We start from the raw sequence: 16,540 nt of genomic DNA, 5'->3' as shown, positions 1-16,540 counted from the left end.
GAGTTGAGTCCTTTTTCGTTATGTTCGGGTCGCCCACCAAGGGAAACTACTCCCTCATGCGGACGCGCTTGTTTTCATTATCTACTATAAGCATCTCCTGGTTTACGCTTGGTTAAACGGTTTGCCTTTTTTCCCCCTTGTCTCCTCCTCTTCAAAATCCACCACCTCGTCCAGACGCCATGAGCAACCTTCAAATACCCGATTCTTCCTATTCAGCCTCATCCCGGCAGCACGGCGTCTCTAGACCTGTGTCTGTTTCTGTCCAGCCATCCCCAGCATCCGCTTCTCAATCAGCATCTCGGCGTCAAAGAGCCTCCCATCAAGTCGTCTCTTCACAACAACATCAACAACATTTGGCAGCCGACAATCAACCGGCTTATCGCGACGTCTACTCTCACCCTGCCGCAGTAGCCTACACGACAGCTCATCCCCGCAGAACCATCCCAAAATTTGGTCCGTATCTGCTTTTACAGACTCTCGGGGAAGGCGAGTTCGGAAAGGTCAAACTGGGTCTCCATCACCAATGGGGAGAGGAGGTTGCCGTGAAGCTGATCCGGAGAGGAAACATCGATACCTCTGTGAGGATGTCCAAGGTGGAGCGTGAGATCGAGGTTCTTCGGGTAAGTCATCTTCACGACGATCATTCCAGGTGTTGAATTTTTGACAGAGCCTCAAACACCCAAACATCGTCCGCCTTTATGATGTCATTGAAACAGACAAGTATATTGGCATCATCCTGGAGTACGCTTCGGGAGGAGAGCTCTTCGACCACATCCTGGCTCATCGCTACCTCAAAGAAAAGGATGCTGCAAAACTCTTTTCTCAGTTGATTTCTGGCGTCTGGTACATCCACCAAAAGAAAATTGTGCATCGCGACCTTAAACTCGAAAACCTTCTCCTCGATCGCCATCGTAATGTTATAATCACTGACTTTGGCTTCGCCAACCGGTTCGAACATCGTCCCGACGATCTCATGCAGACCAGCTGCGGTTCGCCATGCTATGCGGCTCCGGAACTTGTCATTTCCGAAGGCCTCTACGTCGGCTCCGCTGTTGACGTCTGGTCGTGCGGGGTCATCCTTTATGCCATGCTCGCCGGTTACCTACCTTTTGATGACGACCCTGCTAATCCTGACGGCGACAACATCAACCTTTTGTACAAGTATATTGTGAATACCCCACTGTCTTTCCCGGAATATGTTTCCCAAGAGGCTAGAGATTTGCTTTCACTGATGCTCGTTCCCGACCCAACACGTCGCGCCGACCTTCCGTGCCATCATGGCGCACCCTTGGCTCTCAGCGCATGCCCACACCTTTACCAATGAAGTAGAGGATCTCGAGAATATGGCTTTGGAACAACACCAGATGAAGAGGCTTGCTTATCAGAGGCAGATGCGCCAAGCTGCCACGGCCAATCAACAAGAGCCTTCCAGGGTCGCTCGCACGCAGAGTGCTCGCGTCGATGGGATGCTCAGCGTTGCAACATCGTCCGCTACTGCTGCACCACGCAGCCACTCATACAGAGACAATGCGACTGGACCTAACCAGCCCGAGTACTTGTATGAGACTTCTGTGGACCAGTCATTATACTCCTCTTCTTCACCGCCACCGGCCCGGCAAGCGGTCTCTCTGGCTGTATCCTCGAGCACTCCAATGGACGAGGATCCATTCGCGGCCCTTCCAACTCCCAGCATCCCCGTTACCGTCTCTGCACCCGACGGGACGCCGTCCCTTCCTACAAATGACAACCCCTCCCCTCCTGTCTCCAACGGTACCGCCACTCAGGTCTCCGCGGACCCGAAGAAGAAAGGGCCAAGCGGGTTTAGGCACACTATCCAGGTCGAATACCCTGGAGAACTCGGTCCCCTGGAACCCTCGCGGTTGGATCAAGTCAAAGCTGCTACACCGGCCAGGAAAGCAGCATCACCTCCTCAGCCCGCATCCACCCAAAGTACTCACCTTCGCGAGCGCAAGCCCTCTTCGCCACAAGCCGCAGGTACCCCTTCTAAAGAAAAGTCATCCCGAAGGCCTTCAGCAGACGTGGACAACGGTACCGCGAAACCGCTCCCAAGTACCCCTTCGAATGCTAAACCTTCCACGAGGGTGTCAAACTCTACGTTACGGGACAGTCAACCCCTCACTCCAACACTTGCTATCTCTCCGGCCAGTCCTCCCGGTACCGCCAGCATGGAAGAAAAGTCGGCACAATCTGTCAAAACCGTTGGCTCTTCCGGATCTGCTTCTAGCCGTCATCGCAAGGGGCTCTCTATCGACAAATTTGGACTCGGAAAGATATTCGGTTCCAATTCGGACAGCACCTACGGGTATACTTCCCGTGTCCCATCAGAGAGTTCGACCGTGGGTGCAACATCTGCCATTGAGGAGAAGCCGCAACCATCCGGCCCCTCGCCGACTGATGTGCCTCAGTCTGCTTCCAGGACGTCTTTGCTGAGCCCTACATCTAGCGACAATGCAAAGAAGAACAGGAGGAACACTCTCACGGTGATGGTAGAGCCGTTTAGCCGGTCAATCAAGAACCGCAAGGGAAAAACCCCTACCGGAGAAACACCTGTTAAGGAAAGTCGCGACCTCGAGAAGCAAGCCCCTGTCTCTTCCACGACTTCTCCTCCCCAAGGTCACCGACAAACCGCCGTTTTTCCGAGCATGGTCAAAGAGGGTCACCCAACCAGCGACAACCCAGCTTCAACGATCAAGGCTCGCAACGTTATGCAATGGTTCAGGAGGCGCAGCAACGTCAAGGTGGACGCGGAGGAGCGTGCCTCCGCAGTTTCCCCTCGCACCGACTTGTCTGCTGCAGAAAGGGCGAGGAACGGCGATCAGTCCCGGGCTACTCCAGCTGCAGATATTTCCTTCTCTTTCTCCCGGGCAGGTTGGAAGTTCACTTCGTCGGCACCTCCGAAAGATGTCCTCCGTATCCACCACGGTGCCGTTGATCAGACTACCATCACTACTAGCCCTCCACCTGAGGTGATGAAGCGGATTTGTCAAGTTTTGGAGGAGTTGGGTATGGAATTCAAGGCAGAGAGTGAGTACAAGTACCGGTGTGTCCGGGCGAAGAGAAAAAAGGGTGGTTCAGTCGGTTTGGGCTTCAGCAGTGTTGGTGCCGGAAATGGATTGGCCGCTTTTACCATGGTCGGCTCAGCTGCATCGAACGGGGTGAGTGTCCCACGTTTAACAGCGCTGCGCTTTGTGGCTGAACGTGTCCACGTTAGGTGGATAAACGTGGTCTGCCTCTCCCCTCGAACCCATCTGCCGGCGGAATGCTGAAGGGTTTACTCATGCGAAGGCAGTCATCTCAAGTCTCTGGTGTCGCGCCTACGCCACCTTCGTTGTCTGCAGATGACGAGAATATCACTGCTGCACCTTCTCCCGTCGATCAGTCCCCGCCCGGCGGCGCAGAGCCCATCTATGGCGACTCAACTCAGGATGCTGGGGACGAAGTCCGCTTCTCTGTTGAATTGACGAGGATAGACCGCCTCAAAGACACCTACAGTCTTGATATCCGACGCCTCAAAGGTAACCTACGAAGCTACAAGTTCTTGTACGACACTATCAGAGAGTGCGTAGTCTCCTGGGCGTTCTTCGTCATTATCTTTCCGTGCTGATTCGAACCCTCTTCAGGAGAGCGGATCTTCAGAGATAGGATATCGGCGGGCACCTGTATCTGACATCTGTGCTTACCTTTTTTTTTTAGCATCATAGCCGTTTTGCACTTTTATCCTCCCTCCATACCCTAGTCAAGCCTTTTAATCATCGTTTCAGTTGTCCAAGTTTTGCTCGTTCGCCCGAATTCACGCACCCAAATTCCCAACAATTACAGTGTCGTCTTTCAAACCACTACCATCATCCACTCAACCCCTTTTGTTCCATCACTGTCAATTATTGGCTTTTTGTTCCATTTGACCTAATCTGTGTCAGTTGCAGATGCTTTGCTTTTTAGTTAGTGCAACTCTCGTCCTCGAAGCGTGTTTCATTCCAGATGTAGGCAAAAACTCAGAAAGTTATGTCTGTACGCTATATAGGCATCACTCGGATATATGTATATAGTTACCCACTGGAATGGATAACCATGTTGTATATACAGATGGAAGGTGTTCGCGTTCATAAGCTAATGGGGTGATACAACTAATAGAATGAAGGGTGTCCGTCGATAGATTATAGTATAGTATGTTGTGAATAAGGTAAAGAATGCGCGTTGTGAAGGGGACGTCATCGCAGCTCCGGAAAGTGACCATCACATCCACCCAGGGAATCGGGATAAGGGAAAGGAGCGTATTAATGGAGCCACGAGGAATCGGCGTTTCCGTTGACTACATTTCGTTGATGTCGGTGGCCCAGATCCAGGGGCTGAATACTACGGGACCAGTTGAGGGATTAATACTGGTACGACGATGGCTGATGTCTCGGGAGACTGGTGTGGAAGTGCGCAGCGGTGGTGTGATTTCACTGGTTGGCAAGCTCCTCCATTCTGCTCAGGCTGAGCATCACGGGGTCGATATAACGTTCCGGTACCACTGGCTCTTGGTGATGCACGGGTCTCGTAAAGAGTAAGTGTTGAAGGATGGGCTCGTCTACGTCGTCGTGAGCTGACGACTCGCATAGCGTGCACGGACGATTACGAATTGCACTAGCCCAGCAAGGCCTCCCGAAGCGGCGGTAAACCAGCGCTGTCCCAGATGTCGTTTCCACTGATGAGGTTCCCATGATAACGTAGGGTGTTATCGGGACGCGCGAAGTACGGCGGCAGCTGGGGCACGGTATTGAGGCGACATGGAACAAGATAGTTGTTTGCCAACAGTCTCGCGTTATTCTGTGTGGAAACGGCCGTTTTGGGTTGACCTGGCAGACGGGAAGGGATTATTCCGTCGCATGTTGGAAGTTGACCCTCCAAGTGGCCTGGGTACAGTTGAAAGCACGTTCTCATCGTTGGGCGGACGCGGGATGCTAGCCTTCAAAATCGACGAGGTGGATGACCCTGCGGGTCCCGCCGGCGACCGGGCGATCGGACTGAACACTCCTTTGTCACTGTTGCCCGTGCCTGTCTCTTCCCCTTGCTTCTCTTTTGATACCCAATCGTTCGTCCCGTCCGTCGTTACCGCCAACGCCAAATTCCCAGCCCTCTTCACCAAACATGTCGGACATCCCCTGACGAACTGCGCGACGAGCTCTTTCGGCACCCACGAATAGTGCCTCCTGATAGCCGCACACGTCTTATCCCTCCCGCCGTGCTCTGTTAATCCATGGCAATAACAAAGCACTTCGTACATCTGTTCCATGATCGCTACTGGCCGATTGTCATGCAACACGACAGGCGGCAAGTCTTTATCCTTCCCTCTCTTTCCTTTCAAGTTGGACCCGTTCTCGGAGTTGCTAGAAGGTCTCCAGGCTTGGTCGACCCGACCACCTTCGCCCTGCACAGTCACCAATCGGAACGTCTTCCTCACCCAGAACCGAAATTGCGGAGTGCCAACACGGGTCGAGCCTGGGTGCCATAGTACCTCCCATATCTGATCAAATGTCGCCTGCGTGATCAGTGCCTTGGTACGCTTGCGCGGAGCTAGGTTCGCCAAGTACGCTGCTTCGATGCGTTTGTATTCTTCATACGTCGGGAAACCGGGTTGTGAGGTCGTAATGGGGCCCGCCGGGGCTAAGGATGACACGGCGCAATCGGAATGAACGTCGGAGAGCGACGACAAGGAGGCGCGGCTTTGGAGAACTGGCTCATTGTAAGGACTTGGGCTCGGGCTTGGCGGGCGTTTGCAATAGCCGTTAGGGAGTTCCCTGAAAGGTTCGCGAGCGGAAGGCCAGCAGTCGTTGCGTTTACGAGGATGAGACATTGTATAGATGGACGAAATGACAATTACGATTTACTGTAGAGTAGTAGGATGTTTAGTGCGGGTATCGACAGTCAGGGGTGGCTGGCCACGACACAATGGGTATCACGTGCCCAAAAAATCAATCATCTGCCAAGCATGACAAGATATAGAAAGCGCACGAAGGAGCTCGGCAGCAAAAGAAAGTGGGTTTGCCAAATGATGCAAATGCACGACACATATATGCAATCCAAAGACGACGAAAGTTTGAAGAAAAGAATGATCCCTTAAATTTCAGCAATTATCGACTAACCGATTCTTCGGATTCGTCTGATTAAACTGGGCCCACGTCGTCAGATTGAAGTTTGTATAGGCCTCCATGTAACTGTATACAAACGCTCGCGTCAGTTCGTTTCATTTTCCCAATGCAACACACGGGGACGGGGAGTAAGAAAGAAAACTCACGTATTGATATACGCCGCCGTAGGAAACTCGGGCGGATCGCATCCGACGTTCTTCGCGTCTGCAGGTTGGTATACCCGGATATAATCTACCGACATCGTCGCTGGCAATTGAAGATTTTCGAAATCAATACCCCCAAAATTGGTCGAAAACCCGAGGTTGGCGATGATATACTAGTTGAGAGCATGATGACAGTAAGCGTGAACTCTCCCGCATAGCACGATTGTCACTTACCATCGGCTCCTGAGGAATCGGTCGTGCCGCGATCTCAGTGAGAGGATCCGGTCCCACCCCGGCAGCCATAACTGTCCACACTGGCTTACTGTCGCTGATCCACGTTATATATCCATTATCAAACCTATCCGCAACACAACGACAAGATGTGAGTCTGACGAACGCCAAAGAGACCATACACAACGCACCCAGGGACATATTCGAACCCATAGACACTATAGCATCCTTTATCCAACTCATAACAGTCCTGGTCTGTAAGAGACAGCCCGCTCGTCGTTTGTTGGTATGCACCTGCGAATGCAAGGGTCCGGCTCAGAAAGACAGTCACGAAAGACAACTACAAGTGCGGTGCACTCGCCTCCGTGGTACAAATTGAGCACTGTGATCGTCGGATCGTAAATCTTGAAGTTATCCGAAGTATTTGACCACTGATACGCAGCCTACGAAACGTGTCTGCGCATCAACTTGCCTCAACGGAATTCGGACTCACATTGAAAGGTGCCCACTGTGCCGACTGGGATACCTGCAAAAAAGACAGTCAGATGACGAAGAGAGAAGGGTGACAATAGTCGAACTTTGCCAACGCCATTGTCGACCGTCGCTTCAAAAATATCGATCTCAGGTGCAGCACGGCCTACATAGTCCCCACTGCTGTGCACTGGTCCTGGATGCGACTCCCCTGGACACGTACACGCTGACAACCGCTGACCGGGAAGATACGACTGTTTCACGAGCTCAGCAACCTACCACTCACAAATGAGAACACATAAAATCCAAAACGTACCAGGACACCACCGTGATCAGGATCGCCGTTCTCTGTGGCAGCGAGAGGCGTCTGCGTACCCGGGAATGTCTGGTTAGGGAGCGTCCCAACATCACAGCTATCATATGAGTACGGCCACTACGGGAACTCGACAATCAAGAACGCATAGAGGGGACAAAAAGCCACCTACCAGGCCATCTAAACTCGCACCGAAGCCAGCACGACCTAGAAATGCGTTAATAGCGATTCGGCGATTCGACGGCGACCTTACCTAGATTTCCCATCGTCCATCTTTCGGGGCGGATGTTAGCATTGCGTACTCGGACAATCTGAAAACCCACATAGCGGGCCATAAGCCACTACAGGCGTCTCGTCACTAACACGAACGCATTCTCGAAGTAGGGAACCACTCACTGGACGTTATTCGATCCGGGAAGGACAACCGAAGCTGTTGACGGTTTAACGACCGCATTCCATCACCGCTGCGCAACTCACTTTCGATCAACCCGCCAGTGAAGCAAAACTTATTCCTACGAATGTCAAGTTCCCACTCTTTCTGCGACAACGCTGCACACACCATGATTGAATCTGCAAAAAAAGGACGTGTTAGCCCAGCGTAAGGCTCCAGAAGGGTAACGTACTCACCATGCCAGATTTATATGTCAGATTATGATTTGTCGCCGGATCGACCTTGGACAACGTGATCGCTAATGCACCGCCCTTAGTGGTGACCGTAGATGGGTCGTACCACTCCAAATCGTTCTACACCACCATCGACGTCGTCCCATGATTCCAAAAACCAGCGAACTCACTGTACCCCAATAATGCAAATTTGGTGCTTCCCAGTATGGATCGTCGCCCGGATAAAACGACCGCCCATCCGTGTTGAACTCGTCTGAAAACACCAGCTCCCATGTATCCCCAGGATTCATGTACGACGCTTTCGTGTACGCATCCTTGGGCGTATCGACATCGATCAGGCCCCAACTGCCCGGGATGGAAGGTATTTGGCCAGTTGCATTGATCCCCCCAAGGTTGAACCCGCCTTGGGTGGTTTGTTTCTTGGTCAGTAAGTGGCTGAGGAGAGGTAGTACGAAACTGCCAAGCAAACATTGTCATCCTTGTCGGCATTTGTGTATCCTAACCGCTCCCACACCCAAGCAAATGAAATACTCACAACATAAAGATGAGCGCTGCGGCGAGAATGAACAAACACCCTAGATTAGCGATGCCTCGAGCAGTGAAGATATGGCCGCCTCTGTCATTCTTGAGGTCTCGTCTTGGGTCCGGGTTGTGTAGATCGTCGTCTGGCTCAGGGGTACCCATCGTGAGGGCTGCCGAACCCCACTCCGCGGGGTTGGGTTTGAGGGCGTACTGTGTGGGATGCCCGGCATTGACAGTCGTCTATCAGTATTGACACGCGATTGTAAGTGGACGTATCATCTACGTACCATGTCTGATAACGAATTCTGAGTGGCCGAATGTTCGTCGCGTGAACAAAAGAGTGGACATTCAGTGCAGGGACCGCACTCACAGCATACGGTGATGGACTCAGAGACCTGCTCTGGGTCGGTGACAGCAAGCCATCGCAGAATTGCGACGAGTGGGGAGTACCCGTTGGAGACCCCTGCGGCGCCAACAAGTTCGAGGTTGACGAGGACGGTTCAAATTCCATTCTCAGCAGAGGAGACTCCATGCAAGATGGAAACCGACGAGCGAAAGTCTTCCAAGGGAAAAGAAAAGGAATGAGATACTCTAAAGGCAACGTCGGCCAGTTGGAGTTGGGAGGAATTTGAAAATTAAATGACTGCTTCGATTTACATTGCCGTGTCATTTCTTGCATTCTAGCGGGTGTGAAGATGTGAAAGAAAAGGGGACCGACACCAAATGGGGAAGCGCCAATCATCCGATGACGTCTTGGTATTTACAAGGAGAGCTTGGCACTGGGATGGTCTACACAGAGGGAATGGGACTATCAAACGCAGCAATTGTGTTGGCAAGTTCAGCAGGAGTCGGTTTGGGCGCGACGACGTCTACCCGCAGACCCATCTCTTCACGAAGAAAGGATGCCGTAGTTGGGCCTATTGCGGCGACCTTGGCAATTTCTTTACTCCCGTGTCCATGCTCACCAGTACCATCTGTGTCGTTCAGACGACGAAAGAAAAAACGATCACACAGTGCTGGATAAACATGTCGAGCTGCAGAGGGAGCAAAGAACACAATCCATCCCCACGCCCTTCTCCTCATTATCTGGTAAGGAGATTTGGAAACTTAGCCCGATCCGAGTGTGATTCGGATGATATCAACAGGTGACTTGCCTCCATCGCACCCTGCAGATTCAACTTTCCTTAATGCATCTTCCAGGTCATGCGCAAACGTCGACGAGCCACACGTCTCATATACTTGCAACTCCTCCATCTCAACTCCTCCCTGTGTCCAACATCTTCGACATCGTATCCCGATTCTTATCTCCCGTCAAATACAACATTTTCTTCGACCCGGACACGTCTCCATCTTCCAAGATGACCCTCGCAAGCTGCTCGGCCGAACCAGCACCTGACCCACCTCGCACATCCATCGGACCCAATCCGCATGGCAACCTTTTCCCCAACTCACGCGCTGCGCCTGCAGTGACATCTCCAAGAATGTAAAACGGGATGGGTGCCCAGCTGGTCTCATCCTCGCCGCCACTCCCCACCTCCCGCACGACGTCGTTCTCTCGTGATCGGGTTACAATACAGTCCACAGCTCGATTCCATGCCTCGATCGACCTCTTGCTTGTTACAACGACACCGGTAAACCGATGCACGCTTGGTCCGTCGTCTATCTTGCTTGCCAGCTGCTCAAGATGGACGAGCGTCGTTTCCAAGATTGGCGCTGAGATAGGGGAGTATCCGTGCGTACGAAAGGCGGCCTCGTATCTATCAGGTACATCCGATGTCGGGGATCGTAGCAATAGTACATTCATAGTAGATGGAGGGGTTGGTGTGAGAGGGTGACTGCATCAATGGACTCGTTTTCACACGGGTACACGATGACGACAGGTAGTCGTAGGTCACGCGGTCATACGGTCGTACATACTACAGTCGTTAGGCCGTCGGGCAGCAGTCTGCACCTCTCCCGATTCTCATCTCCTGTCAGACACAACAAGTACTTTCTTTCGACCCTGATCCATCCCCACCATTCAAAATGGCCATTTCAAGTTTCCCAGCTGTACCAGTGCCACACCACCCCGCACGACCACTGGTCCCAATCCATGTGGTAATCTCTCCCCCAACTCATGCGCCGCCCCTGCCAGTGCAGGTCACTTCCCCCGACAACGTTAAACAGGATGGATGCCCAACTCGTCTCCGCTCCCCACCTCTCGCATGACTCTTTCGTGTCCGTACAACTAAACCCTCCACAGTACGACTCCACGCCTCGATTGACCTCTTTCTCGTTACGTTGGAACCGGTGACACGATGCACGCTTGGTCCATCGACTATCTTGCTCGGACGAGCGTCATTTCCAACTTGAAGACGGTTACTGAGATAGTGGGGTATCCGTGAGTACGAAGCAACGCCTCGGATTTATCAGGTACCTCCGATGTCAGAGAGTGGAACAATAGTGGTGACTGCATGGATGGGCACGCTTTCGCACGGCTTACGGGACAGAGTATGTGAACTTTCCTCAGTCACAGACTACGCGATGAAAGATACGACAGAAAACATATCACAGCTATCCGTCCTGTTGCTACCCCGTATCTCTCTGAGGATCTAATAGGGGTCAGTCTTCGAACTCAATCTCTGTTTCTTTCTACCACCACTTCTTGGCAGGTTGTACCGTGTACGTGCTCTCCACTGCATCATATCCGCTGCGAGTCAGTCACTATCATCGCCATAGCTAATCATGCCATTTTTCAGCCGACGCCACTTAGCCCGCTGGGGTATTGCTTCGGCCCCGATTCTGTCCACTTCTTTGTTGCCTCTCAAACTCCTTCAAGTGAATCCCTCATAGCAGAAATCGAGGATGAGAGTTGGGTTAATAGAGTCGAATTGCGTCTCAAAGCAGACAATGAAGATGCCACGCAAGTTGTTGACTGCCCTTCCTTGGTTTGTGGGGATTGACCTTGCTGAAAACCTCTCCTCTTATTTATGTCAGTGACGTTGGCATTGGCAAAATTGAGCCGACTTTCATAGACTGTCCAAGCCGTGGCCGTGCTCTCCCCTGCAATTCTCTTGAGTCTTCTTTTACCGTAGGGCGTGAGGGTGTGCCTCAGCACACTAGCAGGGCTGAGTGTTATGATACATAATTGCGATTGGGGTCGGACGTCGAGTACCGAGGGCACTGAAGGGGATTGAATCCGTCGGCCCTGTCCTCGGTGGCGTTCAATGTAACATTTAGTCATTGACTATCCGATGTGCTGGTGTCGAATGACAGACAGAGAGCGTATGCAACTACTTATCTCCCTCTGAGGATCCCGTCCCGATCAACCGAATGACGTTCTCATACACCGTGAACACGATGCCTCCACTCATCTACAGTGTGAATGCATGTCAGTGGATCAGGTATTTATCACATCCGGGAAACAAGACGAAGAACAAGAAGTAGGGGCACTTACAATTAACCGTGCCAATCTCGGCGTCGTACCCGTCCAAAACCTCAGCACGCCCTCCTCCGTCAGTATCCTATACGCGCAATGGAACGAGTTCTTGTATTGTTGTTTTGCTGTCAGGGACTGCATCCGGGTTTTAATCACGCTAATTTCATGCGACACCCCAGTCAGCCACTCAATGCACACAAAAAGTCCAATTGTAGTTATCATTCACGTACTCGAGCGGTTGTGTGACGTAGACCGTCACAAGGCCTGCTATAGCGCCTATCCCGAATGTGATTCCAGTCGGTAATGACTGACCAGGTCGTGCGGTGCTTTGGATAAATTGTTTGAGCGTCGTGTATGTCGTGAATCGGACCGCAGAATTAGCGCCTTGACGCATCATCTATGCCCATGTATAGGTTGTTAAGAGGGTTGTAGCGAAAGCATGATCAACAGACTTACGACGGGGAAAAGACCTCTATAGATGCCTAGTATACCTTCTTGTTTGACGATGGATACGGTACCATGTATGAGTCCGCGATACTGTGGGTTTGGACGTTTCGCGTCATCGATGAGTTTCGTCCTGCAAACACGTGTAAGCCGACGGAGGCATACACGAGGTTCAGCCTGGACGTACTTAATCGTTTCGGAGGGTGTCACTGCGATGATAGCCTCCGTCATCCCGGCCCCCAGTCCAGCTGTGTACGGATATGGTCATAGGATTGGTAGGCGAACAGGGGGGCGAGACGTACCGAGGAGACTCCGTGGCGGACTGACCTTGCCCTGCCCGCGCAACAAGTGAGCCACACACACGAAATGAACGAGCGAACGAATTGTCAACCTCTTTATCTGCCAGCAAGGACTTGAAGTGGTCGTACGTGACGAATCTGACGCCAGCCTTGACAGAATTCCCGATGACGAGTGCCGAACATCCTGAATACAATCCTGTGATGCCTTTTTCTCGGACGGTGGTGCGTATGATCGAAATTGGAGATTCTCGCTGTGAGAAGAAAGAAGGCGGCTAAGGAACACAGACATAGGGGCAGGGATGTGCCCTCGACTAACCTGTCCTCCAAACTGAGATCTGGTTTTTACGAACTCGGTGGGATAAGTGACGAATCTGCCATGCTAATCCCGTCTAGTAACTCGTCAAACGCAGACATTCCACTCACGCTTCGATGGCACCTGCCAACGATCCTGCAATGAGCGAGTGAGCCGGCTTTTCTTTTCTCGAGGACATCGTCGCACTGTATTTCAAATTTGGAACCTGTTCATGCATAGTCGAGGCACGTGACTTCCACGTGACAATCAACAAAGCGTGACTCTGATAAAAACAAGCCGTGTCACAGCCCCTTGCACTCATACCGCCATCACCGAACCGGCATGTCCTCACAGAAAGCAACAGGCGGGAAATCGAAACCATCGCAGGCGGGAAATGCAGCCTCGACCTCGACAGGTCCACGTACAATTCAGACAAGGAGCCAGAGAGCTGGGTTGCAGGTGCGCAACCCACCCTTGGCTCATAAGACAACCGGATTCACTGTTAGGGCAGTTCCCTGTCGGTCGTATCCATCGATATCTCAAACAACGTACACAACACAATGTACGGATAGGCGCAAAAGCTGCTGTATACACATCTGCCATCTTGGAATACCTCACAGCCGAAGTGCTCGAGCTGGCAGGTATGCCTTCGCCACTGTGGTTACATTGACTCGCTCTCACACTTCATTATTAAGGAAACGCGTCCAAAGATCTCCGTGTCAAACGCATCACGCCGCGTCATCTCCAGCTTGCCATCCGCGGAGACGAGGAACTCGATATTCTCGTCCGAGCAACGATTGCAGGTGGTGGTGTCCTGCCCTTCATCCACAAGTCCCTCACAGCAGGAACTGGCAAGAACAAAAAACTTGAGGGCCAGTAGAAGCACTCGTCTACGCGCACGTCCATGTTCTTGGCCTCCGCATGGCGTCAGTGTCGTGTATTCGTTGCTGTAGGATCGGAGTGTGGATATAGTCGTACAGTTTCGTCGTAATGGGGATGGGGGGGAAGTTAAGGTATTCAATTCGTTTTGTATGTCGCGAATTTGCTTGTGGGCGAGTGTATTTATTCTTCTGTTGTATACCGAGGCTATTGGCAAATACTGGGCTTGGTAAGTGCGATCGCACTGCATTGATCTTGTCTACAGTCAGCATGGAGGCTAGCCTCGTCCAGATCCCACGGGTATGTGTGCCGATCGACAAATCGTCATTATCCACAAGATCACAGTAAACTAGGCATAGCCAAGACGGTATTCATACATATTCATGCCACAGTTTCCATTCCGCCAGTCGTATGCGCTCAGTCATGAGGAGCCCGGGCATGTCCCTCTGCTGCAGCCCTCCCTCCGGCCTCGCGGAGCTCTCCCCTCTCATGCATCTCCGGGTTGTTGGTCATCTTGCCTACAACCTACAAAGCGGTGTCCATCAATATCAGATCCACGAACACTCCTCCTATTCGTGAATGGAGGGACTAGAGACGAAAGAACGTACCTTTTCGGTCTTCCCAAAAATCTTATCTGTGACACCAAGCCTGGCTGGTGTCGAGGTTAGGCTGGCCGCCAATCGCAACGCCGCCTATACGGTGTCACGAAATTAATATCAAATTAGACGGAAAGACATGCGCTACTCACCCTCAGGTACGGGTCTCACTCCAAGCGGACGGTCCGTAGTGTACGCGTTCCTGCCTGCACCTGCACCCTGGAGATAATCCTCACCCCGTTCTGCACCGACACCACTACCATGTGTGCGCCTTTGCGCTCCGCGGTGCTCGCAAGGCTCTTCACTTCCACCATACACGTTCCCGCGCTGTTGTTGGCCGGCCCCCACAGCTTTCCGGGGCCCGCTCGAAGTTCTCGCCCTCGCGGCCCTCTCGGCGTGGTAAAGGCTGATTGGGGTCGTGCAGACGGTGCTGTGGACCGGATGGGACATCTCTGTCGGTCACAGACGGGTCTGGGTTCCGAGAGGGGTTCTGAGTAGGGTTCTGAGTAGAATCGTAAGACATGATTGAAGTTCTCGTATGTGTTCAGTTGTTTCTCGAGTTGGGTCTGATGGGTTAAGACTGTTGGGTACGACCGGGTTTATATACCATTCCTCGCACATGAGCACGGGATATAGAACTGACGTCACGATGCGATCATCATGCCATGGAAAGTCTGGTCCGTGGGAGATGAGATGAGAATACCGGATGGATGTCAGACTGACGACGTCACATCGGGAGCGGGTCGTGGAGACGTGCGGCTCGGACTCCACTGACGCAAGTCGGACCACCGCCAACTGGGTTTTCCACTTCCTCCACATTGTTGGTGTGTCAGTAGGGTGGTTTCCACGATCGGCTACGGTGTGGAGTGATAAGTTCTTAAGCGTGAGTTTCGAGGTGACCCACGATTCGACCATTGGTGAGCGCACGCACGCACGCGACCGTTCCACGCATGCAGGAAGCATACACAGCAAAGTCAAACCAGTGCTTCAATTCTCGGCGGAAACATCTGACACATTAGGCACCCTCTAGTTTTATTCAATAACACCCCCCCATCCCTCCCTCCACCATAAGTACCAGTCCCGTGACGTGTCCAGACAATCGACGACGCAACACCGCGATCTGATTTGCAATATCCGTCAGCGTCGCGATCTTCTTCAATGGTGTTCTTTGTTATATGTACTCCGCGTCAACTCGAATCACGCCAATAAATAGCCCGGATTCAAACTCACGTCGCGAGCGAACAATTGATCACCTTCGGGTCTTGGAGGGCTGCTTCTGCCATAGGAGTGAGTGTTGACCCACCTAGGAGCGACACAGTTCACTCTAGCCTTTTGGCCAAAAGATTACAATCTTATTTTTGAGCGTCATCGTCAGGCTGGTACGTCATAGTTAATCCAAAAGAAAACATAGCACCAGAAAAAGGAGTGAGTGGATGAGCATGGAGCGTATTTGTATAACTCACATACCGCATTTCGACGCAGCATAGTCAGCGTGTCCAGCTTCTCCGTATTTCCCAGTTGTGCTCCCTACCAAGACGATAGCAGCTTTGTGTTTGACAGCCTTTTCGGAATCGACAAGACGAGTATTTACAACAGACCCAAAACGACGAGGTTAAATTTGTGAAAATGATCTCGTTCCGGCGATCTAGGGGCAAGTTGACAACAGGAACATCTTCCGACGGTGCGATGGCGTGATTCACGACTGCACTTGGACTAACCCAACGTTTCCTTTTGAAATTGATGCAAAAATGGACTGTACGGATGCCTCTTACTTGAGGTTAGCTTAGACTCGTTGGAGATTGTTTGGGAACGTTTTCAGGAGACCTCCCAGAGGTTCAAACTTGATATTGTAGTGCGCAATAACGTTTGCGCCGAGAGCTTAGGTGGGGGTATCCATGTCAGTGTCTGCCTGGGAGGTACAAAGGTACGCGTGTCGATGCCACGTACAGCAAATAATCCGGCAGTTTCGAGGTCGATTCTGCCACTCGCACCTACGTTTTTGACCGTCTGTGAGATCTGGTGTACACAAGAAAAGAGAAGTGTCTGAGGCGCCTGTGACGAGCACGTGGATGCCTTCCAATGCAAAATCCATGGTTTTGGGTGAGTAACAAGGGGAGAGATGCGAGATACGATGATCAAGACGTGATGGGAGTTAC

General features: G+C 52.0%; 7 protein-coding genes across 7 annotated transcripts; 1 reads left to right on the top strand and 6 right to left on the bottom strand.

Moving 5' to 3' along the window:
* Window positions 1-5,113: 5,113 nt before the first annotated feature.
* On the bottom strand, window positions 5,114-5,641 carry F5J12DRAFT_687685 (uncharacterized protein; the record flags this gene model as incomplete). The annotated part of the gene is made up of 2 exons (XM_051740334.1): window positions 5,114-5,347; window positions 5,417-5,641. Coding segments are annotated over 2 exons (459 nt in total), but the record flags the coding sequence as incomplete, so codon positions are not given.
* Window positions 5,642-6,127: 486 nt separating this feature from the next.
* Window positions 6,128-8,618, bottom strand: F5J12DRAFT_906288 (glycoside hydrolase family 16 protein; the record flags this gene model as incomplete). The annotated part of the gene is made up of 16 exons (XM_051748773.1): window positions 6,128-6,218; window positions 6,299-6,468; window positions 6,530-6,653; window positions 6,718-6,820; window positions 6,888-6,969; window positions 7,020-7,052; window positions 7,105-7,251; window positions 7,314-7,430; window positions 7,483-7,517; window positions 7,564-7,583; window positions 7,634-7,651; window positions 7,707-7,740; window positions 7,788-7,848; window positions 7,938-8,054; window positions 8,105-8,390; window positions 8,470-8,618. The coding sequence occupies 16 exons, from the start codon at window positions 8,616-8,618 to the stop codon at window positions 6,128-6,130; spliced, it is 1,587 nt and encodes a 528-aa protein (XP_051598593.1).
* A 627-nt stretch (window positions 8,619-9,245) lies between these two features.
* F5J12DRAFT_906287 (tetrapyrrole biosynthesis, uroporphyrinogen III synthase) lies at window positions 9,246-10,260 on the bottom strand (the record flags this gene model as incomplete). Its single annotated transcript, XM_051748772.1, has 4 exons — window positions 9,246-9,397; window positions 9,422-9,542; window positions 9,636-9,694; window positions 9,717-10,260. The coding sequence occupies 4 exons, from the start codon at window positions 10,258-10,260 to the stop codon at window positions 9,246-9,248; spliced, it is 876 nt and encodes a 291-aa protein (XP_051598592.1).
* A 1,129-nt stretch (window positions 10,261-11,389) lies between these two features.
* On the bottom strand, window positions 11,390-13,116 carry F5J12DRAFT_213273 (mitochondrial tricarboxylate transporter). Its single transcript, XM_051738440.1, has 9 exons — window positions 13,041-13,116; window positions 12,934-12,988; window positions 12,710-12,868; window positions 12,621-12,651; window positions 12,506-12,566; window positions 12,331-12,451; window positions 12,105-12,271; window positions 11,893-12,031; window positions 11,390-11,809 (listed from the first exon to the last, which is right to left on the bottom strand). The coding sequence occupies exons 1-9, from the start codon at window positions 13,106-13,108 to the stop codon at window positions 11,729-11,731; spliced, it is 882 nt and encodes a 293-aa protein (XP_051598591.1). The 5' UTR covers window positions 13,109-13,116; the 3' UTR covers window positions 11,390-11,728.
* Window positions 13,117-13,251: 135 nt separating this feature from the next.
* Window positions 13,252-13,789, top strand: F5J12DRAFT_722959 (histone-fold-containing protein; the record flags this gene model as incomplete). The annotated part of the gene is made up of 3 exons (XM_051741416.1): window positions 13,252-13,368; window positions 13,421-13,550; window positions 13,605-13,789. The coding sequence occupies 3 exons, from the start codon at window positions 13,252-13,254 to the stop codon at window positions 13,787-13,789; spliced, it is 432 nt and encodes a 143-aa protein (XP_051598590.1).
* Window positions 13,790-14,205: 416 nt separating this feature from the next.
* On the bottom strand, window positions 14,206-14,907 carry F5J12DRAFT_894146 (uncharacterized protein; the record flags this gene model as incomplete). Its single annotated transcript, XM_051747713.1, has 4 exons — window positions 14,206-14,313; window positions 14,397-14,480; window positions 14,556-14,640; window positions 14,690-14,907. The coding sequence occupies 4 exons, from the start codon at window positions 14,905-14,907 to the stop codon at window positions 14,206-14,208; spliced, it is 495 nt and encodes a 164-aa protein (XP_051598589.1).
* A 513-nt stretch (window positions 14,908-15,420) lies between these two features.
* On the bottom strand, window positions 15,421-16,476 carry F5J12DRAFT_906284 (uncharacterized protein; the record flags this gene model as incomplete). The annotated part of the gene is given in 8 exon segments (XM_051748771.1): window positions 15,421-15,550; window positions 15,615-15,637; window positions 15,684-15,713; window positions 15,733-15,760; window positions 15,848-15,945; window positions 16,093-16,137; window positions 16,174-16,262; window positions 16,380-16,476. The coding sequence occupies 8 exon segments, from the start codon at window positions 16,474-16,476 to the stop codon at window positions 15,421-15,423; spliced, it is 540 nt and encodes a 179-aa protein (XP_051598588.1).
* Window positions 16,477-16,540: the final 64 nt, after the last annotated feature.

Source organism: Pisolithus orientalis, assembly GCF_024613125.1.
Source record: "Pisolithus orientalis strain OTSU chromosome Unknown F5J12scaffold_21, whole genome shotgun sequence".
Classification (NCBI taxonomy): domain Eukaryota; kingdom Fungi; phylum Basidiomycota; class Agaricomycetes; order Boletales; family Pisolithaceae; genus Pisolithus; species Pisolithus orientalis.
Note: the sequence above shows the minus strand (reverse complement) of the source record. Positions and strands in the feature narration are given on the sequence as shown.